Genomic DNA, 23,286 nt, shown 5'->3' on the forward strand with positions numbered 1-23,286 from the left:
CAGAGCTGACCCTAAATTTCTTCTCCCAGGCAAGCTTTAGGACATGGAACACAGAAAAGCCAGAGCTGAGTCTCAGCTTTCTGCAGTCCTCCAAAAAAATCCTGTGTGTGAAGCAGCCTTTGAGCAGGGTTTATATGCCAGGTGTGGGCAATTCAGAGCCCTTTTCTTTCCCAGGAGGCTGAGGCTCTGACCCTTGCCCTTTCCAAAGGCCCTAGAGCTGCCTGCCAAGGGGTCTTTTTCTCTGGGATGAGAAGAGTCTTGCTGCAAGGCTGTCCTCAACCTGCTTTTGCTGCATATATGCCTGAGGAGTGCTCATTGCTTTTAGTCTCAGGTCCTGTGTGTGTGCAGGTGAAATTAGGGAAGGAGGGAGCAGCTCTGCAGGGTGGAGTTGGCTTTTTTTGGTGTTTTTTTTCTTTTTAATGAACCTTCCCTGTCAGCTCTGGGCAGAGCTATGTAACTGTATCTGACACTTGCCAGTGGCACTGTGGAGGTGGCCAGGGGGACCTTCCCTGAGCCCAGGCCAGGGTGTTCATTGGCCGGTCAGTTCCATTGACTGGCCGTGGCTGTGGGCGCGTTCCTTGAAGCGTCTCCAGGGAGGGAACGCCGGGGCTGTCACCGCTGGGGTGTCACACACAGGGCAATGCTGGGGCTGTCACCGCTGAAGTGTCACACACAGGGCAATGCTGGGGCTGTCACCGCTGGGGTGTCACACACAGGGCAATGCTGGGGCTGTCATTGCTGGGGTGTCACACACAGGGGAACCCTGGAGCTGTCATTGCTGGGGTGTCACACACAGGGCAACGCTGGGGCTGTCACTGCTGGGGTGTCACACACAGGAACGCTGGGGCTGTCACCGCTGGGGTGTCACACACAGGGGAACCCTGGAGCTGTCATTGCTGGGGTGTCACACACAGGGCAACGCTGGGGCTGTCACTGCTGGGGTGTCACACACAGGAACGCTGGGGCTGTCACCGCTGGGGTGTCACACACAGGGGAACCCTGGAGCTGTCATTGCTGGGGTGTCACACACAGGGCAACGCTGGGGCTGTCACTGCTGGGGTGTCACACACAGGAACGCTGGGGCTGTCACCGCTGGGGTGTCACACACACACAGGGGAACGCTGGGGCTGCCCTGCTCCTGCCCTGTCCCCAACAGCTCTGCCAGTGCCTCGAGGGGACACAAAGGCTGAGCCAAAGGGTGAGAATTGCAGAAGGGTCTAAGCTGGGAGGGAGCCAGCAGAATCATGGAGTGTAGTCCCTGGCCCTGCACAGACGGCCCAACAAGGGCAGCCTGTGCATCCCTGGGAGCGGTGTCCAAAGGCTCCTGGAGCTCCGGCAGCTTCGGATCAATCCAAACAGAGCAAGGAGGAGAGGGGCGGCCGGCGGGGAGGTGCCGCCGGGCTCGGGCGCGGGGCGGATTTGGCGAGGCGCCAAGAGCAGGGTGAGGCGGCCAAGGGCGGCCGGACATGCAGAGTCCCTTTCGACTGTCGGCAGGAGCGGCCTGCAGGCACCGCAGAGCGCAGTGGTCCCAGGGCCGCAGGCAGGCGCAGCGCCGGCAGCAGGCGCGGCACGGCCGCGGGGGCGGCGCGCGAAGGCGTCGGGCAAGGCCTGAGGGCGGCACGGGGGCGGCCGGCCCGGGGCTGAGCCTTGTGGCACGAGTTCGCCGTATTTTATGTACTCGGCTGAGATGAAGCACACGTTTCGACTTTCAGCAATTCATCAGCAGAGATGGCCTTAAGGAGAGTTTTTAAGATTCTGCCGTCTTTTAGGAGGAAGGCTTTTGCTGCGGAGTTTACTCCAGCACACATCCCACCTCCGATCCGAGGCTGTTGTGGTACGGTGGTGACTGAAGGAAACGGACAACCCCCAGTGGAACATTTCTGAGTAAGCTTTAGACAGAAATCTGAATGGAGAATTAACCCTCACACTAAACCTAATCCCCAACCATAATCCCCAATCCTAATCCTAACCCAAGTTTTTTTTCCACGTTGATGCTAAAGAGGTTAGTGTTTGGGGAAGGCCCAATGGATAAATGTGGAGGAACCTGGATGTATGATAATCATGTCTCTCCTCAGGATTTCCTGGAGCAGCAGCCTCTGGAGATGCCTTGCTGGGCCCTCCCCCCTCACAGTGGGTTCGCCCAGACAGGCAATGACCTTCCCAAACAGTCAGGCACCCCTGCAAACTGACAGGGCCTCCTCACAAAACAAGGTGAGCTCCCCCAAACAGTTAAGGATCTTCTCCCTGCTCTTCTGCAGGGAGACATACATGCAGGGCTTTATCTGCCCCTCCTCCCTCTTTATTTGGAGTGGTTTATTTCCATGAGCAACCCCTGACATCCGCTGGGTGAAAGATGACACCCGTCGTGTCAGCCCTGCTATGGGGGGTTTCAGGGACTTTCTCCCCTCCTGTTGCTCTCCACAACAATAGGAGGCCTCTCGCACTGCCTGGTCTGAGGGAGGCTCACCGTGTTTTGGTGTGCCAGTTAGGGTCTGTGCCCCCTGGGATCTGTGCTGGTTTCCCCTGGGGCTGACCTTGGCCGAGGGAAATGCAGCAATAAAGAATGGAATCTCGAAGCAGTTTGGGGATCTGGAGGGCCCCCGCAGCCTGAAGGGGTGCAGGAAGGGGGGAGTGAGAGCAGCTACCCCAACATGGGGTTTCCCCCCCAGTATCTGCCGACCGGTTTGGTCTCAGCACTGGTACAATCCCCTTACATTGGAAAGCCACTTCTTTTGGGGGGACATAGGGGCCTAAAACAACCCCCACCTCCCAGCCAGGGGAAGGAAGCCTTTTCATCTCCCCACTGGAGTGGAGGGGCTTTGTGACCCCCAAGCTGGGGGATGGGCACTTTGCGACCTCACCCAGCTGGGATGTCTCTGACTCCCTCAATTTGGGTGCAGGGGTTTTATAACCTCTCCCAAGTTGGAGTGTAGGCACTTTGTGACCCCTCCTCCCCTTCAGGATGGAGGGCTTTATGAACCCCACAGACACAGTTGGGGTGCGCTTTGTTACCCTAAAGTAGAGTGTGAGGACTTTGTGACCCCTATAACTGAGATGTGGATACTTTGTGAACCCCCCCAGTGGGATATGGGGTCTCTGCGATCTCCCAGTTGGGTTTCAGAAGCTTTATGACCCCCTGAATTGGAGTATGGGATCTCTGTGAGCCCCCCTGACTTCCCAAGGCCCTCTTCAAACAGTTTTGGGGTGCAGGGGAGCAGAGTCCTGTAAATAACCCAACTCTCCCCTGCCCCAGGCGGTTTCTGTGTATTTGCAATTTTGGGGGTCACACACTGAGGGCGTGTCACACACACCTGGTGAGGAGTTAGACCTGGGGGGCATGCCAAAGCCTGAGGGGGGTTACAGCGTGTGGGGGCATCACACACAGCCAGGGGATATCAGCATCACACTGCTGGGGGCTGTCAGAGCTGGGGGGAGTCATACATTTGAGGGGGTTCACACAGTGTGTGGGGGATCACACAGCTGGGGAGGGTTCAGGGCTGGGCTGTCACAGCTTGGAGGGGATCACAGGTGCGGAGGGGACAGAGCTGGAGGGGTTCATAGCTGGAGTGGGGGAGTCACACAGCTGAGCAGGGGAGTTATCACAGTCCTGGGAGGTGTCCCACAGCTGGGGAGGGTCACACATTGGAGGGTTACACATACAGGCAGGGCAGGGCCCCTTTTAGGGGAGATGCTTGAGCATCCCAGGGGAGGGGGCTGTAATTAAAGCCACAATAATTTATTGCGATTTAAGGCAACTCAATACAAACCCACATGGACACAGGCGACACAGCAAGTGAGAACATCAAAACACTGGGGACCCCACTGGGATCAGCCCAGGTAATGTAGGAGAACCATGGATTTAGGGAGGCTAGTGAGGTGATGAGGGGTCATGCATCACGCTACGGGGGCACTCCACATTTGGTGGAGGCTCCTGCGCACCCCAGCTTTCTGGTCAGGCTGCTGAAGACCCCCTGCTACTCTTCTGGGGGACAGGACAGTCCTGGATGGGTAAAGGGGTCAGCCCCATGGCCAAGAATGCTCAGGCAACACCATCCCAATTCCCCCGCGAAACCCAAAAGCTGGTTTATGGGTGTGGTGGTGGGAACCCGGATTGGGGAGGGGACCCCAAGGTTGTGGAAAGGAGGAGAGGGACCTCCAGTCCCAGGTCCCTGACAGAGGATGCCTTTGATCCCTGATACAGGGTCCTGGGGTAGGATGAAGGGACATGGTGTGTTGGGAGTGGACAGTCAGGGTGGGAGGGTTTCAGGGGACATGGGAGGGATGGGGGTTTGGTTTTATGCCCCGTGCCTTCATGTAAGAGAGGAGCTGGTCGGGAATCTCAGCGAGGACTTCTCGTGCCAGCCCTGCCATGCTCAGCCCCGCACCAGGACCCCCCGTCATGTAGTCACGAAATGGAACAAACTGGGGGGGCACAGGGGGGCAGAGCGATTGAGGGGGTCCAGGACCGGGAAGGCCCCAGTCTGTGTCCCTCACATCCAGGTACATACTAAGACACAGTGCCACCCCCCCCCCCCCATCCTGGTAACCCCTCTCCATGTCCTAATGTACTCCCATATCCCAATGTTCCCCATTTTCCAATACAGCCCTCTTTATGTCCCAGGGCACCCCCACATCCATGTGCATCCCAAGCCCCAATGCCCCTCCATATCCTAGTGCCTCCAATTTCCCACAGCCCCCACATCCCAGTGTCTCTTCCTGTTTCCCAATACACCCCATGTCCCAGTGCTCCCCCCATCCGGGTCCATCCTGGTGCCCCAGTGCCCCCTTCCTTTGCCAGCACACCCTCCTCATGTCCCAGTGCCCCCCACATCCAGGTGCATCCCATATCCCATTACCTCCCTCCAATCTCCCAATGTTCCTGCCTGCTAATGATCTGGGCTTCCCCCCATATCCAGGAACATCCTAAGTCTCACTGCACCCTTTTTTCACAGCACAGCCCCCCCAGAATGTCTTAGTACACGCCCTTTTCATGTCCCAGTGCAACTACATATTCCAGTATATGCCCCTCCATGTCCCAGTGCTCCCCACATCCCAGTGTCCCCCCCTTTCCCAGTACCAACCCCCTTCATGCCAAAGTGCCCCCCATATCCTGATAGACCTCCATGTCCCACTGCACCCCCATTCCAAATCTCAGTGTATCCACTTTTCCCAGTGAAGGCCTCCAACATGTACCCAGTGCACCCAATGTCCCAGTGTTTCCCTCCACTGAGGTACATTCCAAACCCCAGTGCACTCCTTTTTCCCAGTGCATCCCTCCCATGTCACAATGCACTGCTTCTGTGTCCCAGAACATGTCTGACATCCCAATTCCAACCCCCCCACTATTTCCCAGTAAACTTCCTTTCACATGCTTCATGGCTCAGTGCTTCCCATATCCTAATACACTCCCATGTCCCAGTGCACCCTCATTCCAAGGTACATCCCAAGTCCCAGGGCACCCTCTTTTCCCAGTGAAGTGCCCCTACCATGTGCCAGTGCACCCCCAAATCCCAGTGCATCCCCCCATCTACGTGCATCCCAAACCCATTGCATCCCCATGTCCCAGTGCCCCTCCTATATCCCAGTTCACCTTATCATCCCTCCGTACCAGTCCCACCAAGTGCACTCCAGGAGTGATGGGGCTGATTTGAGCTCCCCAGGGCACCCTCCCACCACCACCCTGCTGGGTGGGCTGGGAGGGGGTCCCCAAATTCCTCATTGGTGAGGTTGGTTACCTGGACAATATCACGCTCAGCCACTTTGCCACGGGAAGAGATGCGGATGTCATCCCCATCTAGCTCCACCATGGCTGGGGCAATGTAGGGGGGAGGTCAGGAGCACCCTAGTGCCCCCCATCCCAGGATGGGATCCCATTATGTCCCTCTCAACCCCACACCCAGAACCCCCAAGCTGGGGTATGCTGAGCCCATTCATATGCTGACACATTCAACTCATAGTTCAGTGGCCAAGGGACCCCGCCCCCATCCCCTCAGCCTTCCCCTAGTTCCCCCCAGCCCCCAGATCTTACCATCAAACTCGGCCTGGCCAACCCCCACGATGATAATGGACATGGGCAATTTGGCAGCCTGAGGGAGCCAGGGAGTAAAGGGAGTCCCATGAAATTTAATGATGCTGCCACCAAATGAGCCATCCCCCCCGCTCCCTGCAGCACCCGGGGGTGCCAACACCCCCTCCCCCAAGGATTCCAGTCCCCTACCCACCCCTCCCCCATCACCCAAAGGTCTCAGACCTCCCCAATGGCACCGGGGGGTTCCAGGAACTTCCCAGTCCCTTTGCAGCACCCAGGGGTTCCAGACACCCCTGCACATCAAACCCTGGGGGTCCAAGCCCTTTCCCACCTCTCAATGGTCCCAGTCCCTCCTCACTACCTCCAGCACCCAGGGGTCCACATTCCCCCGAGCACCCAGGGCTCCCAGCCCCTTCCCCACCCCTCCAGTATGCAAGGGTCGCAACCCACCCCTTTCCTCTCAGGTTCAGGGTCCCAGCTCCTCTTCACCCATCCCATCACCCAAAGGGTCCCAACCACCCCAACCCCTCGGAATCCAGGAGTCCAAGCCCCCTCCTATCCCCCTTCTAGCTCCTCCTCAACCCCCCAGCACCCAGGGGTCTCCATCCTTTCCTGCCCCCTCAAGGGTCCCAGTCCCTCTCCACTGCCCCCATCACCCAAGGGTCCCTAGTTCCCAGCACCCAGGGGTGCCACCACCCACCCCAATGCCACTATGAGGGTCTCACATTGACAATGGCCTCCTTGGTCTGGGCCATGTCAGAGATGACACCATCGGTGATGATGAGGAGGACAAAGTACTGGGATCCGTCCAGCACCGTGGCTGCCGAGCTAGGGGGACCCTGCGTGACGCCGAGGGCACAGGGACCCCACCCCAGGGCGTGGGGCCCCTCTTACCGGGCAACATGGTTGACGACAGGGGCAAAGTTGGTGGGGCCGTAGAGCTGGACATGGCGCAGGCTGCGCTGATACGCCTCCAGCACCCCCGCAATGCCATGACATGCCGGGTTTGACGCATCCCCATTCTGCCACAGGGTCACCAGGAGCACAGTGACACCACAGCCCCCACCCATGGACAGGGTGACACCATGCACCCAACCCACAGACAAAGATGGCATTGCTGTGGCCCCCAAATGCTGACAAGGATGATGCCACTATGTCCACAATGTGGTGACAAGGGAGACACCAACATGTTCCCAACTCAGTGTCAAGGATGATACTGCCATGGCCCCAACCTAGTGACAAAATGATGATGCCACTATGTTCCCAACCCAAGACAAGGATGACACCACCACATCCCCAACCCAGTGAGAAGAATGATACCACTATGTCCCCAACACAGTGAGAATAGGTGACAAGGACAACATCATCGTATGCCCAGCACAGTGACAAAGACCACACCACCACATCCTGAACCTGGTGACAAGGATGATACTACTATGTCTCCAACCTGGTGACACTGCCATGACCCCAAACCAGTCACAAAATGATGATGCCACTATGTTCCCAGCCCAATGATAAGGATGATACCACCACATCCCCAGTCCAGATCCAACCCGAACACACCATATACCCAACTTGGTGATCAAGGATGAGACCACTATGACCCCAAACTGGTGACAACACCAAGCCCCTTCCTAACCTGGTGATAAGGATGACACTGCCATGGCCCCAGACCAGTGACAAGGATCACACCACCACAGCCCCAACCCAAGGACAATGTCCCTCACAACATGACAGGATGACTCCACCATGGCCCCAACTGCATGACAAGGACACCACCGTTCATCCGCAGTCCTGTCCTGCCTTGGCCCCTCACCAGTGGGAACTCGTGGGACACGTGCCCATCCGGGGGGACCTTGGCACCAAAGCCAAGGGCTGGGAACATTTTGTCACTGTCGTAGTCTTGGATGATGTCCCCCACGGCCCTCAGTGCCAGGCTGTAGGCATTCAGCTGGAAGGGGCTCAGGTAGTGCAGGGACGTGGGCTGTGAGGGGTTCCCTGCACAGGCATGGGCCTCAGCACCCCCACAGCCCCCCAGCACCCCCATAACACCCCCAGCATTCCCACAACCATGGCACCACTATGGCCCCAACCCAGTGGCATGGATGATGTCATCCCCAACATTGTTACAAGGACAAGGATGATCCCACCATGTCTCCAAATGCCACCACATCCCCAACCCAGTGACAAGGGTGACACCACCATATTCCCAACTTGGTGACAAAGGTGATGCCACCATGTCCCCAACCTGGTGACAGCTGGTGACAAGGATGACACCACCATGGAACCAACAGTGACAAGGAAGACATTGCCATGACCTCAGCCAGTGACAAGAATGATACCACTGTCCCAAACTCAGTGGTGATGATGGCACCAAATCCCCAACCCAGAGACAGCCGGTGACAAGTATGACACCAGTATAGTGCCAATACAGTGACAAAAATAACACCACCATGGCCCCAAACCCACGATAAGGACAACACCATCATGACCCCAACCCAAGGGAGTGACAAGGGAGACGCCACTGGGTCCCCAACCCAGTGACAAGGGAGACGTGACCATGTCCCCAACACAAGGACAACAACACCATGTCCCCAAGTTGGTGACAAGGATGACACCACCATGACACCAAACTGGTTACAACTGTCCCAAATAAATCCCTCAGGGGGGACACAGTTGCCACTCACCATTGGATGCCGTGAAGTCTATGGCCACTGTGAAGTTGAGTTGGGTCCTGGGGGGTTAAAGTGGCCTTGGGGTGACATAGGGGGTGACTTGTGGGTTTGGAGTGGGGCACCCCTCTGGCCACAGGCTGAACTGGGTGCACCCATATCACAATTCAGAGCACCCCCAAGTGTCCCTGCACTGAGGTGTCAGTGCTGCACCTAAAGGAGTGGCTGCAGGTGCTGAGGAGCCCCTGCCCATGAGGGAGCATCTGGGTGGGGTGCTGAGGATTCACAATGAAGAAGATGGGAGTGGTGGGGATCCTCTTTCCCCAAAGGAGCAACTGTGGGTGCTGGGGATCCCAAAGCTGTTGGAAGTGCTGGAGACTTCTAAAGGGAGCAATTGCGGGTTCTGGGGACTACCAGTGAAGCAGCTGTGGGTGATGGGGACAGCCTACCCCCCAAGGAGGCATCTTGGTGGGAGTGCTGAGACCCCCAATGGAGGAGCTAGGTGTGCTGAGGATCCCCCAGTGAAGCAACTGGGGGTGCTGGGGATCCCCCAGGGAGGAGCTGAGGAGAGCAGGAACACAATCCACCCCTCCCCTCCATCCCCGAGGGAGCAGCAGTGGGTACTGGGGACCTCCAAGGGAGGAGATGGCAGTCCTGGGGACTGCCCTGCCAGTGAAGTAGAGGCTGGGGATGTTGGGGATTCTCTGCCCTTGAGGGAGCAGGTCAGAGTGCTGGGTACTCCCAAGGAAGGAGCTGGGGGTGTTCAGGACCCTCAAAAGTGCAGCTGGAGGTGCTGTGGACCCCCTGCTCACCCGCCCCTGATGTAGTCCAGGAAGGTGTGCTCAGCCTCCACAGTGAAGGACAGCAGTGTCACCTGTGGGGACATGGGACTCAGGGGAGGAAGCGCCCACTCCCCCTGTGTCCTCCCCCTCCGCACATCCCCATCCTCACTGTCCCAGAGTTCAGGTACTTCTTCTTCTTCATCTTCTTCCGGGGGTTCACCACCTGCAGGGATGAGAGGAGAGGGAAGGGGGCTGCTTCTCACAGGGACAGGAGGCCCCAGGGAGCAGTGTAACGGACTGTCACATCCAGGGGGACAGGGGGGCACAGAATACTCTGGGAGGCAGCAGTGGGAGCACTGTGCTGAGTTGCAGACAGGGACCTTGAGAAGCACATGGTGGGCTGTGACACCCAAGGGTGCATGTGGGGACCCTGGTGATTGTAGATCCATGGTGGGGGCTGAGGACCCTCAAGGGAGCAGCTGTGGGTGCTGCACCCCAGGGTGCAGCATGGGAACCATAACACCCCAGGGATGCAGTGTGGGGATCCCAACACCCTAGGCTGTAGCACAGGGAATCATGGGGACTATAAACCTCTATGGCTGAAGCATGAGGACCCTGGGCATCACTGCAACTCAGAGTGCAGGACAGGGACCCTTGGGTATATGGCACACCAGGGTGCAGGGTTGGGAGGGACCCTGGGGACCATAACATCCCGGGATTGCATCACGGGGATCCTGGGGTATGTAGCACCTACACAGAGACCCCGGCACACAGAGGTACAGCAGAGGGACAGACCCTGGGTACCATAACACCCAAGGGGTGCAGTGTTAAGACCCCAACACACAGAGGTGCAGCACAGGGTCCCTGGGGACCGTGACATCTGGGGGTGCAGCAGTGGGACCTTGACCCCCATGGGGAGTGGTGCAGGACCCCCATGCCCATGTACCCATCCCCCCTCACCTCATACACGTTGAAGTGGCTCTGGCCTCGTGCCAGCTCCCGATAACTGGTGGTGAACTCCCCGATGAAGTCGTGGCTGCACAGCCAGTGAATCTCCATCAGTCCGGTTAGGGAGGTTCCCATTACTCATGGGGATCCCCACCAGTCAGTGGTGTGGGGATGGGGGGCTTCCCATTGCCCAGGAGGTTTCCCGTCAGCCAGAGTCCCGAATAGCCGGGGGGGATTCCCATCAACCGAGGGGGGGCAGGCTCCATCTCCCCAGGGATGCAGGGCGGGGAGGGGATCCCTGTCACCTGAGGGGTGCAGGTCCAGGGTGTGGAGGGTCTCCAGGACCACACACAGCTCACCTGCCATCACGGTCCCAGTCATATACCTCCACCTTGATGGCTCTGCAAGGCAGAGGGGGGGGTCACCGACACCCCCAAATCCCAACCTCCCCCCCCCCCCCCTCCCCTGGGGACCCGTCACACACAACCCCCCGCTCCCTGTGGGATTTGTTTTGACGCCTCTGTGGGCTTTTTCCTGCTTCCTTCTCCTCCTCAGGATATTTTTATCCATCGTTGCCACAGCAACGTTCAACGTGGGGCCAAAGCAGTGTGAAGAGATTTTTGCCAGGACAGTAGCTGATGACACTGGTTTGGGATTGGGGCAGGGGGGCAGGGGGGGAGGAATAGCTCGGTGACAGCTGTGATGCCCATTGCCCAGATGGGTAAACTGAGGCAAAAGGGCAAAAGTGGGTAACACGAAGGGGGCGGGGGTGTGCTACTGGTACCACAGAGACAGGGGAAGGGGTTTTGGGAGTTGAGGTGGCCACAGAGGGTGTCTCATGGGGCCACAGAGAAGGTGGAAGCACTGCAGGGGGTCCTGAGGTACCACAGAGATGAGGAGAAGGGGGTAAAGAGGGTCCTGAGGTACCACAGACACAGGGGAAGGGATTCTGGGGGACTGCAGAGAGAGGGGAAGGGGATCCTGGGATACCATGGACATGGAGTGAGGGAGGCTCTGAGAGTCCAGAGGTAGCACAGAGATAGGGACATGGGGTGCAGGGGTTCCTGGAGGACCTGGGAGATGGGGGAAAGAAGGAAAAGGGGGTCCTGAGGGCCCATAGAGATGGGAGGAAGGTGGTTCAGGGGGTCTCAGAGGACCACAAAGATGGGAGTGCAGGTGGTTCTCGGGTATGACAGAGATGGGAGAAGGGGGTTCAGGGTTAGGGTTAGTGGACCCTAGAGATGGGGGAAAGAGGGAAAAGGAGGTCTTTGGGGCCGAAGAGGGGGTGCAGGGGGTAGCAGTCCCCTGACACTCACCGGTCATGGTCCCCATTGCAGAGGGCACGCACAGGAATGGCAAAGGCTGCCCAGACGGGGTTCAGTGTGTTCCGCACCACTTCTGTCTTGTGGCAGATGGTGAAACTGGGGGAAAGACAAGGAGTAAAAGGGAGTCACTCCCCCAGCCCAACAGCCCCCAAGTCTGTCACCCCCACAGTGCAGTGAGGATTTTTAGACACCCCCGCCAATGCCAGCCCATGGGGACGTAGAGGTGTCCTGTGCTGGGGCTGAGCCCTCCCATGAGGTGTGGGAGGGTCACTGCAGTTTTGAAGGGGGGTCACTCACGTTCCGTCTTCGTTGCTGCGGTAGAAGACCATGAAGGGGTCAGATTTTCCGAAGAAATCCTTCTTATCCAGCTTGTTGGCACAGAACTGGAGTGTGGCCACGTCCTGGGGGGTGGAATCGGGGGGAGATCATCCACCCTGCACTCCCCTCAGGGGTGGGATCCTTTGGGGCAGCTTCTCCATGAGGGGAGGGATCCAGGACAGGCAGGATGGATAAACAGCCCACACTCTCATCTGTGGACTAGTGTGCCTCAGCCAACCCCAATATTGCGGGGTTCCCAAGCTACACCCCATCCCCTGCCCTGCCGCGGCTCACCCGGCAGTTTCCCAACTCTTCAGCGAGGAGTATGATGGTGCCGCACTTCTTTCCCGGAATGCCACTGCCGGGATGAGATGTGAGCAGAGTGGGGGCACACATGGTGCCCTGGGGGGGTCCGCCGCGCACTGAGCACCCCAAAACTTACCCATGGGAGGCAGCTGGGGCAGGTCTTCTGCCCCGGGGGTGCATGGTGGCTGTTCCCATCCTGCAGGGACACATGCTGAAGGGTGATGGAGGGGATCCCCACCCAATAAAAAGCCCCCCTCCCAAAAAAAGGAAGTCTACAAAAAAAAAAAAAAAAAAACACCCAGCTCCGCCCCAGATTCCAGCACCCTAAAAAGAAGCTGTTTCTCCCCTCAGAAAAGCCAGTCCCCAAAAGACATTCAGCCCCCACAAATAGTCAATTCCCACAAAACAAACTGCCCCTGAAAAAGCCAGCCCCAAAAAGTCAGACCCTTCCAAAAGCCAGAGCCCCCCTAAAAGCCAGATCCTTCAAAAGCCAGATCCCCCAAACCCATATTCCCTCCAAAAGCCACCATCCCAAGAAAAAGCCAGACCCATCAAACCCCACCAAAAAGTCAGACCCCCAAAAATGCCTTTCCTGCCAAAATCCACCCCCAAAAGAAAAAAAAAAAAAAAAAAGGAAGCCAGACACCCCTCCCCCCCGCTTCCAATCCAAAATGCCACTGTTGGCTCTGAGGTCTGGGTCCATCCTGGGCACACCAAAAGGGACCTAGGGAGACATGAGGACACTGGGACCATGGGGGTTCATGGCAAGGGCTTCTCCAGGGGGGGACATGGGGACACTGAGTTTCCCACTTTTCTCCAAAACACTGGTTTTGGAGAAACCCAAGATTTTCTTCAAAGAGGACATGGTGACCTCAGGGACACTGGGGCACAGGCAGGACTCATGTCAGGGGCTTCTCCATGGGAGAGGTCGTGGGGACATTGGGATCAGTGGGGGAGGCTGCTCACATTGGGAGCTTCCCTGGGGCAGAGACATAGGGACCATGGGACACTGGGGACAAGAGGGGCTACCATCAGGAGTTTCTCCAGTGCAGGGCATGGGGACCCTGAGGACTCTCTTGGGGAAGGGGAGGGAGGTGGGTGGGGGCAGAGACATGGGGACACTGGGACTGGGGGGGTTCATGTCAGGGGCTTCTCTACGAAGAACATGGGCATACTGGGGCACAAGAGGGCTCACAACAGGGGCTTCACTGCATGGAACATGGGGACACTGGGGCAAAGGGGGGGCTCACGTCAGGGGCTTCTCCAGGCGGCTGCCGGCTGAGCCCACGATCTCCCCCAGAGTGCAGAATGCCTGGCCCAGGAAATCCTGCAGGATCAGGAATACTGGGTGTCACCAAGTGGATGCCCATCCCAGGGAGTCTAGGAGAGCAGGGCTGACTGATCCTGCACTTACATGCTTGGAGAGGTCAGGGCTCTTGGAGTCCACATCATACCTGGGGGCAGAGGGAACATGTGGGCATGGAACAGGAAGGGGGGCCTTGGATGGGACAGGGATGGAAACAGGGATGGGATGGGATGGGAGGGAGACAGGGAGTAGGAGGGATGGAATGAGAGAGGGATGGTACACAAATAGGGATGGATTAGGTGTGGGGATGGGATGGGGAAAAGAATAGGGGTAGGATGGGACAAGGATGGGTAAAGGGATGGGATGGGATGGGATGGGATGGGGACAATAGAATGGACAGGGATGAGATGTGGATAGGGACAGAATGGGACAGGGACAGAATGGGGACTATCCAGTCCAGGATAAGCATGACAATGGGACAGAACAATGATAGGGAAAATGATGTGAACAAGGGTGGTAATGGTCCAGGAATGGGGACAGAACCAGGATGGGGACAAGGACACCCTGGGGGGCTGTGCCAGGGTGGCCAGGGGGTGACCCTGGGGGAGAGAGGGTTGACACTGGGGGTGACACTGGGACCACAAGGGCCACTCACAGGTCAAAGCGCAGATTCTGCCGCTCCTCAAAGCAATAATCGAGGACAAACTTGTGCAGGAAGTCAGGATTCAGGGAATTGTCGATGACCTCGGTCCGGCCAAACTGGGGGATATGGGGACAGTGGAGATAGGGTGACAGGAAAACATGGGATGAGGACAGGGACATGGAAACACAGGGACATGGGGATGTGGTGATTTGGACACGGGGACATGGGGACATAGAGATGATGAGACATGGGGGCATAGGGATGGGAACATGAGAACATGGGCAGGGGGGATGGGAGATACAGGGATGTGGGGACATGGAGATGCAAAGTCATGGGGGCATAGGGATGAAGACACAGGGACATGAAGACATGGGAACACAGGGATATGTGAACAGCACCAGAAAACAGGGGTATGGGAATGAGGGTGGGGCATAGGGATGGGGGCAGTGGGACATGAGAATGTGGACACGGGGACATAGAGATATGGGGACACAGTGACATAGAGACACAGGGACATGACAACACGTGGGCATGGAGCTGCGGACATGGGAACATGAGGATATGGGGACATAGAAATGGGGACACAGGGACATGAGGACATAAGGACACATGTGGGCGGAGAAGGTGGGGCAAGGGTGGGCAGCAGGCCCGGGCTGGAGCACGTGTGGGAAAGGGGTGGGCAGGGGCGGGGAGGGCCCAGGTGCCGCTTTGTGCCTCGGGGTCGTCCCACGCCCTGCTCATTACCCCGCAATTAACACATTGTTAATTACAGGGGCCCTGGCTGCGTGCCGACAGCTGATTGGCGGGCTGCCTGGCACCTCGACATGCTCCCCAGATCCCCAGGATGCTGGTTGGCTGATCGCTCTGCCCCCAGGCATTGATTGGATGGCTGCCGCATCCCAGAATGCTCATTTTCCAGGTGCTGCATCCGAAGATGCTGATTGCTCACTGGTGACTGGCCAACTGGTTGGGACCCCAACACACTGATTGGCTATCTGGCCATCACCCCAACATGCTGATAGGCCAGAATCTTACATGCGACTTGGCTGGCTGGCTGCCATCACGTCTGACTGATTTGCCATCTGGTCGGCACACAGACATGCTAACTATTCATTGCCCCAGCATGCTGATGATTGGTTGGCCAGCTAGCACCCCAACATCTTGATTGGCTGGCTGACATGCCAACTGGCCAGCTGAGCACAGCCCAACATGCTGATTGGCTGCCCCCCACCAATCGGGTCACTCACCTCCCGCCATTGGTGGCTGCCAGGGCGCTGCGTGTACAGCACACAGACTGCAGGGGGAGGGGTCAGGGGAGGCAGGCACCCCCAGAGACCCCCAAAACTGTTAGAGACACCACCATTCCCAGAGACTCCCAAAATCCCCCAGAGAGCCCCCAAAACACCTCAGAGACACCCCTGAACCCCCCCATAACCCCCTAAACTCCCTCAGACACCCCTAAAATACCTCAGAGGGTCCCCAAATCCCCCAGAGATCTCCAAAACCCAAAATACCACCCAAAACCCCCAGAGACCCCAACACTCCCCAGCGTTCCCAAAACCCCCAGAACCCTTCAAAATGTCCTTGAGACCTCCAAACCCTCATAGAACCGCAACAATCCCAGAGACCTCCCAAAACATGTCAGAGACCCCAAAAACCCCCAGAGACCACAACACTCCCCAGAGACACTCATGCTCCCAGAGACCCCCAGAACCCCCAGATACTCCCAAAATACCTCAGAGATCCCCCCAATCCCCTAGACACCCCCAACCCCCCACAGATATAAAAATCCCCTAAGTGCACAACACCTTCCGGAGACCCCAAGCCCCCCAGAAACTCCCCAAAACACCTAAGAGCCAAAACACACCCCATCCCCCCTGCCTCACTCACTTGGGTCCGACTTGGAGAAGGTGTCCCTGTCCAGGAGCTGCCTGGGGGGCAGGGAGGAGTGAGTGTGAGTGTGTGTGTGTGAGTGTGAGTGTGTGTGAGTGTGAGTGTGAATGTGAATGTGAATGTGAATGTGAATGTGAATGTGAATGTGAATGTGAGCACCTGGCTGTGTCTGTGACTGTGTGTACCCATTGTGCAGTAAGATGTGCCCCAGAACCCACGTTGAGGTGCACAGCCACATGTCGTGTAGGTGCACAGCCACATGTCGTGCCCTGTTGTGACAGGGTGGGTGGCAGGGTGTGCACAGCCAGGTATGCCCCAGGACAGGGATTGGCGTGCAAAGCATGTCTGACACATGTTGGGGGACCATGTGCTTTGGCGCTCAACCATGTGTCAGGGTGCTCCACGGAGTGTTGGTGAGGATGACCAGGTGTTGGTGAGCATGGTTGGATGTTGGGGTGCACTGCCAGATGTGCCCCATAACATACGTTGGGGTGCACAGACACATCTGCGCAGGGTGCACAGCATGACACATGTTAAGAGTGCCATATGTCAGGGGTACAGTTATGTGTCAGGACACCAAAAAAAGACCTCAGGTTGCAGGGGGAGGGTACAGGGACTGCAGGGTGGGCAGGGGGTACAAGGGATGCAATGGTGCAGTGCAGCCTGGCCGGAGGATTCAGGAGTTTCAGGGTGGGCGAAGGATACAGGGGGTGCAGGGGATACAGGATCCAACCTGACTCCCCTGCATCCCCAGAATCCCCCAAACCCGACCTTCTTGCACTCCCAGTCCGAGATCCCAAATGCCCCCCCCATGCCCCCCACTCCCCTCAGTGCCCCGCACCCTCAGCACCTTTGGCTTACCCAGTGCCTTTCTGTCCCCATACCCAACACTCCCTGTACTCCCCATGCTCCCCAACGCCCACCAGCACATTCCAATGTCTTCCAGTGAATCCCAGTGCCTCCTAATGCATTTCAGTGCCTCCAGCACCAGCTGCCCAGCTTCCCAGTGCCTCCCAGTGCTCTTCATTGCCGACTGCACCCCGTTCCCTAGTGTCTCCCGGTGACTTCCAGAGCATCTCAGTGCATTCCAGTACATCTCAGCAATTCACACCACCAACTGCTCCCACTCTCCGGTGCATTCCAGTGCCTCTCAGAGCATCCCAGGGGATCTCAGTACATCACAGTGCACCCCGGCATCCTTCGACGCCAGCTGCTGTGGCACTCCAGTACCTCCCAATGTGTCTCATTGCGTTCCAGTGCAACCCAGTGCCCTACAACGCCATCTGCTCCCAGCTCTCCAATGCTTCCCAGTGCATCCCACGAGATCTCAATCCCTCACAGTGTACCTCAGCACCCTCCAACGCCGCTCCCCAGTGCTTCCCAGTGCCTCTCTGTGCATCCCAGCACCCTCCAACGGCAGCTACCGCTACACCACAGTGCAACCCAGTGCAACCCAGTGCCTCCCGGCACCTTCCAACGCCAGCACCAGCGCCTCCCCGCGCCCCCGCCGCCCGCTGCCGGCTCCCGCCGCGGCCCCGCTACCTGCAGGACACCGTGAGTTCCACGCGAGTGGCCGGGACGGGACTGGATCCGGTGCCCGGTTCCGAGGCGCCCAGGCCCGCCATGCCCCGGGTTCCGTCGCTGCCCCGACACCGGCACCAGCACCGCGATCGGCTCCGCCCCGGGACCGCCCTTGGCACCGCCCGAGGCTCCCAGCACCAGCCCCGGCCCCTCACCGAGGGAGTGCCCCGGAGTCTTCTTCGGGACCACCCGCCGGGAGACCGGGACCGCCTTTGGCACCGCCCGGGGCTCTCGGCACCGGCCCCGGCCGCGCACCGAGGGAGTGCCCGGAGTCTTCTTCGCGACCGCCAGTGGGGAGACCGGGACCGGCTCGGGACCGCCCCCGGGATCGTCCCCAGATCCGCGGCACCGCCTCCGGGATCGCCCCCAGGGCCGCCTCCCCTTCCCCGGTACCACCACGGACCGTCGATACTGCCCCCGGGATCGCCCCGAAATTTTCGGAATCACCCCCAGATTCCTGCGATCTACCCTCGCACCGCCTGCAGGCCTCCTTCCAAATCCCCGGTATCTCCCTGGCCCGGGGGACCCCTCCGGTTCCGCCTCGGAAACGCCCCCAGATCTCCGGGATGCCCCCCGCATCAACCCCAGCGCCGCCTCCACAGCCCGGTTCCCCCCTAGAAGCCCGGTACTGCCACCGGGATCCCCCCCAGATTCCCGGGATCGCTCCGGGATCAACGCCAAATCCCTTGTACCTCCCCTGACCACTGCCGCCTCCCCCGCATCGCCCGCCGGGCTGCCTCACCATTCCCGGGACCGCCTCGGACCACCGGTACTAACCCACAGGATAGCTCTCAGATCCTCGGCATCTCCCCCAGATTTCCGGCATCAGTCCGAGGAAGTCCGGTGCCTTTCCCTGCATCGTCCCCAGTGCCACCTCCCCATCCTCAGTGCCCCCCGGACGCGGGTACCAATGATCAGCCCCGGGATCACCCCGAGACCACTGCTACTGCCCTGGGATTGCCCCGAGGCTGCCTCCAGACCCCGGTACACCACGGACCATTGGTACCATCCCCGGGATCACCCCCAGACCGGACCCCCGATGCTCCCTCCCCAGTAGCCCCAGCACCCCTCTGACACTCCCAGTGCGCCCCCCTGTGACACTCTCGATACCACCCACTCCAATCCCCCTAGTTCCCCCTTATTCAGAACCTTCCCAGTATCCCCACAGCCCCCGCAACTGCAGATGCAGAGTCCTCCAGTCCTCTGCTATCCTTCAGTAGCTGCCAGTACCTCCCCTGCACCATTCTGGTAACATCCAGCAGCTCCAAGTACTGTCCCGGGTCCTGCACTGGGAGCAAGGGGGGTGACATCGAGAGCCAGAGGGGGCACCCATTGCTGGGGGGGGTTACCCAGTGCTGGGGGAGAACCCAGTGTGTGCTGGCTTGAGGACTCTGCTGCCAGTTTGAAGGTCCCCAGTGCTGTGTGGGGAGCCCACTCTGGGGGGACAGCACCAACCCCCCCTTTCCACCCAGAGCTCAGTGATCCAACGGGTCCATAGTAGAGGGACATTCTGGGGTGTCCCAGGAAACTTTGAGGACACACAGACACAACACAATAGGGGTAAATTTGGGTCTCTGGCATCCACTCTGCATGCCCAGGAAGTGGGGCCACTGGGAGCTCCGTGTCCCCAAAGAACGACACCCACCCCTCCAAGGGCACCCACAAACTGTTTTCGGGGGGGCTCACAACCTCCCAGACCCCACTACACCAAAGACATTTCCCCCACCTCCCCCTAAAACCACCACTCTGTGAGGGAGCCCACCACATCCAACTTCCTTTATTACAAATAAATGAGCAGTACAATTTGGAGGGAGGGCACCCCACAACCCCTATCCCGAGGGATACGCCTTGATGACCTTTACATCATCGAGGGGTCGGTCCTGGGAGTTAGTCTCCACCATGGCTAGGCGCCCCAGCACCCCCATTCCTTGGCACACCCTCCCAAAAATGCTGTGCTTCCCATCCAGCCACTGTGCTGGGCCCAGTGTCAGGAAAAATTGGCTTCCATTGGTGTCCGGCCCTGCATTGGCCATTGCCAGGATCCCGGCACCTGTGAGACATGGGGACATGTCACATTACGGATGGGGATACAGGGGACATGCCACCCCACAGCCAAGGTTCCAGCACGATAGGGGACATGTTATCCCATGGGAGGATGTCATCTCATGGCCAAGACCCCGGTATCATGGGAAACATGTCACTCCAAGACTGGCATCCTGGAGGGCGTCATCCTATGGCTACGATCCCTGGGACATGTCACTCCATGGACAGGCTGCAGACGAACCTGTCACCTGACAGAGGGGTCTTAATGGACATCAGTAACAACTTGCTCCCATTGGTGTCCAGCCCTATACTGGCCATCACCAGGATCCTAGTGCCTGTAGGACATGGGCCAAGGATCCTGGCACCCTGAGGGACATGCCATGCTATGGCCAGGGTCTTGGAAGGCATGCCATTTCAGGGACAGGTTCCGGGGGATATGGAGGACATGCCACCCCATGGATGGGGTCTCAGAGACATGTCATCCCCTGGCTGAGGTTCTGGTGTTATGGGGAAAATGCCATCCAATGGAGAGGTCTTAGGGAAACATGAGGAAGAATTGGCTCCTGTTAGTGTCCAGCCTCATGTTGGCCATTGCCAGGATCCTGGTGTCTGTGGGACACAGGGACATGTCACATCAGAAATGCGGAAATAGAGGACAGGGCATCCCATGGCAAAGCTCCTTGGGGTCACGCCACTCCATGGATGGGGTTTTGGGGACACAGAGAACTTGTCACTCTATAGACAGGATCTTGGGGGACAGGGGAGACATGCCACCTCATGGCCAGGGTCCTGGAGGACATACTCCATGACCAGCCTCCTTGAGACATGCCCACCCCATGACTGGAGTCCTGGGAGTCATGTCACTCCCGGGATGAAGACACAGGGGACATCCCATCCCATTCCACAAGTGTGTTCTCAGGGGTCCTGCCCCTCTATAGGTGGGTCCTGGGGTCCCAGGGATGTCCCTCCAGTGTTCTCCCAGTGCTGGCCCCACTCACCAGTGAACTTCAGGTCCGGGTGCAGCTCATCCTCGAACTGTTTCCCGTAGATGGAGGCACCACCACGGCCTGCAGGGGAATTTGGGGGTCAGCAGGAACCCCTGGCACCAGGGTGGGTCCCAGGAAGATTTCAGAGGCCTGTGCTCACCAGTACCCGTGGGGTCCCCTCCCTGCACCATGAAGTCCTTGATGATGCGATGGAACTTGGTGCCGTTGTAGTACCCGCGGCGGCTCAGCTCAGCAAAGTTCTTGCAGGTGCGGGGGGCGTGTTGCCAATACAGTTCCAGCACAAGTGGGCCCATCCTGGGATGGGAACACAGAGAATGGGAATGGGAAAGGTATCAGAAATGGGGAAGTAATCCCCACATCCCAAAGTGGTACCCACATCCCCAGCTTCAGACCAAAGCCAGGGCTTGTGTTGCCAGTGCAGCTCCAGCACCAGCAGGCTCATTCTGTGAATGGGAACAGCAGGAATGGGAATGGGAACTGGAGACAGGGTCATCACACTGTGATTCCCACAACCAGTTTCAGACCAAAGCTATGGGCTTTTTCTGCCAGTACAGCTCCAGCACTGGAGAGCCCATCCTGAGAATGGGAAAACCAGGAACAGGAATGACACTGAGAATGGGGAACAGCACCAGGAATGGGAACAGGAGACAGGGTGGGTCCCCCTGCTGTGAACTCTTCCACCTATAGGGTCAATTCTTGCAGCTGCAGGGCAAGAATTGTGACCCTCCCCCAACCCCAGTTTGAGACGAAAGTCAGGGGGGCTGTGCTGTTAGTACAGCTCCAGCACCAAGCAGGCCCATCCAGGGAATGGGAAATAGGAATACTGGTAATGGGAATGGAACAAGAACAAGGACGGGTAACAGGAAACACCTCAACGTGATCCCTCACTCCCCCCGCATATCCCCCAGGGCCAGTCAGGGACAGGGACCACAGGGGTGAGAGGGGATGGGGGGCAATGGGACACCAGGAGGACATGGATGGCTCTTGGTACCAAGGGAAACAAGCTGGACTGGCTGGTTCTGTGCGGTATCGGGAGACACTGGGGCTAACGGGATACCATGGGATCACTGGGATCTGCCTGATACCCCGGGGCTTGGGGGTTACGAACACCAGGGGGGAGACCGAGGGAACCAGGGGCCCTCTAGTATCGGGGCGAAAACCAGGACTGGCTCATGCTGGGGGATAACGGAGCTGTCCCGTTCTGGAGACACTGAGAGTTTCTTAGCACCTGTGGAGTTCAGGGTCTGCCTGATACCGGGGGCTCACGGACACCGCGGACTGCCCCGTACCGGCAGGATCAGGGACTCAAGAACATCGGGGCTGCACGGAAGCCGGGGAGAGAAGGAGCGGACACCGATTTACCGCCAGTGCCGGGACAAGGGGTGGGCAGGGCCTCCCGTGCCGGTACCGGTGCCGGTACCGGGGCGATGCCCCGCCCCTTACGTGGTCTCCATGGAAACGGTGGGCGGCTGCCAGGAGTCGGGCGGGACGGCGGCCATGCTGCGGAGGCACCGATGGCGGAACGACCCTCAGGCACCGCGCTTCCGGGCCACACCCCCAGCTGTTGAAGGCGGGGCGTGGGGGAGGGGAAGAGCCAATCAGCGAGACGAAAGGCGAGGAGACTGGCCAATCAGAATGAACACCTAAAGGGAGCAGGCCAATCGGAACCCGGGGCGGGCACGCCGCGATTGAGCCGCAAGGGGAGGGGGAATTCGAACGAGACCTCGCCCCTTTCGTTAGGCCACGCCTCCTCGGCGCGCGCGACGAGCGGGAGCCGGGGGCGGTGAGGTGGCGGGGGAGAGGGGGACGAGGGCAGACCGGGACCCCCGGGGACAGGAGAAACCGGTGGGGAGATCGGGTGGGCCGCGGAGCGCCGGGTAAACCACGCCATGCGGAGATGGGGAGACATGGGGTCGGGGTGAGGGGCTGGGACCCCCTGGTAGGGGCTGAGGACCCCCAGGGCTGGGGCTGCGGGGCCCGGACCCCCGGTGGGGGCTGGTACCTTCTCAGTGTGGGGCTGGGGTCACCAAGGGATTGGGGTGCGCGGCTGGGACTCGTCGGTGGGGCTGGAATCCTCTTACTCTGGAGTTGGGACCCCCCAATGTGGGACTGGGGTCTCCTGGGCTGGGGGTGAGTGGCTGGGGGATTCACCAGGTGTGGGGGAGGGATCGCCCCATTATGGGGCTGAGACCCCACAGTGTGCGGCTGGAAGGCCCAGGAATGGGAATGGGACCCCCTGGGTCGGAGTTTGGGTTTGAGACCCTCCCGGTATGGGGGCTGGGAGCTGGGAGGCCTAGGAATGTGGATGGGACTCCCTCGGGATCGAAATGCAGAGCTGGGACCCCTCAGTGTGGGGCTGGGCTCCCGAAGGGACTGGGGGTGAAGGCTGGGATCTCTAGTTACGGGAATGAGGTCCTCTTGCATGGGGATGGGA

The 23,286-nt window shown here is 58.9% G+C and overlaps 2 protein-coding genes across 7 annotated transcripts; both read right to left on the reverse strand.

The window, feature by feature from the left end:
- Positions 1-3,720: 3,720 nt before the first annotated feature.
- LOC131092800 (copine-5-like) lies at positions 3,721-17,930 on the reverse strand. 4 transcript variants are annotated; one of them, XM_058039695.1, is made up of 21 exons: positions 17,764-17,930; positions 16,219-16,259; positions 15,576-15,622; positions 14,341-14,444; positions 13,794-13,833; positions 13,630-13,706; positions 12,516-12,575; positions 12,368-12,431; positions 12,053-12,156; positions 11,747-11,851; positions 10,790-10,831; positions 10,443-10,518; positions 9,652-9,705; positions 9,513-9,574; positions 8,716-8,762; positions 7,845-8,026; positions 6,923-7,050; positions 6,754-6,856; positions 6,029-6,086; positions 5,736-5,809; positions 3,721-4,000 (listed from the first exon to the last, which is right to left on the reverse strand). In XM_058039695.1, the coding sequence occupies exons 1-21, from the start codon at positions 17,844-17,846 to the stop codon at positions 3,953-3,955; spliced, it is 1,599 nt and encodes a 532-aa protein (XP_057895678.1). In that variant the 5' UTR covers positions 17,847-17,930; the 3' UTR covers positions 3,721-3,952. The 4 variants fall into 4 exon arrangements, with proteins under 4 accessions (XP_057895678.1, XP_057895679.1, XP_057895677.1 ...); XM_058039696.1 differs by having other exon boundaries at positions 3,908-4,422; positions 7,845-7,903; XM_058039694.1 differs by having other exon boundaries at positions 3,908-4,422; positions 17,764-17,928.
- Positions 17,931-19,563: 1,633 nt separating this feature from the next.
- PPIL1 (peptidylprolyl isomerase like 1) lies at positions 19,564-22,399 on the reverse strand. 3 transcript variants are annotated; one of them, XM_058039734.1, is made up of 4 exons: positions 22,296-22,399; positions 20,992-21,146; positions 20,844-20,912; positions 19,564-19,852 (listed from the first exon to the last, which is right to left on the reverse strand). In XM_058039734.1, exons 1-4 carry the CDS (start codon positions 22,349-22,351, stop codon positions 19,632-19,634), a joined length of 501 nt encoding a protein of 166 aa, XP_057895717.1. In that variant the 5' UTR covers positions 22,352-22,399; the 3' UTR covers positions 19,564-19,631. The 3 variants fall into 3 exon arrangements, with proteins under 3 accessions (XP_057895717.1, XP_057895719.1, XP_057895720.1); XM_058039736.1 differs by having other exon boundaries at positions 22,215-22,301; XM_058039737.1 differs by lacking the exon at positions 22,296-22,399 and adding an exon at positions 22,142-22,226.
- Between the last annotated feature and the right edge of the window lie 887 nt (positions 22,400-23,286).

Source organism: Melospiza georgiana, chromosome 23 (genome assembly GCF_028018845.1).
Source record: "Melospiza georgiana isolate bMelGeo1 chromosome 23, bMelGeo1.pri, whole genome shotgun sequence".
NCBI classification, from domain to species: domain Eukaryota; kingdom Metazoa; phylum Chordata; class Aves; order Passeriformes; family Passerellidae; genus Melospiza; species Melospiza georgiana.

Coding starts and splice junctions, on each gene's coding strand:
- LOC131092800 (XM_058039694.1), bottom strand. CDS start 17,846: ATGGCGGGCCTGGGCGCCTCGGAACCGGGCACCGGATCCAGTCCCGTC. Junction 12,432..12,515: donor GCCCCAGCTGCCTCCCATGG/GTAAGTTTTGGG, acceptor TCATCCCGGCAG/TGGCATTCCGGGAAAGAAGT. Junction 8,763..9,512: donor CTGGACTACATCAGGGGCGG/GTGAGCAGGGGG, acceptor TTAACCCCCCAG/GACCCAACTCAACTTCACAG.
- PPIL1 (XM_058039734.1), bottom strand. CDS start 22,351: ATGGCCGCCGTCCCGCCCGACTCCTGGCAGCCGCCCACCGTTTCCATG. Junction 21,147..22,295: donor ACCGTTTCCATGGAGACCAC/GTAAGGGGCGGG, acceptor TTCCCATCCCAG/GATGGGCCCACTTGTGCTGG. Junction 19,853..20,843: donor CCCGGACCTGAAGTTCACTG/GTGAGTGGGGCC, acceptor CATGTCTCACAG/GTGCCGGGATCCTGGCAATG.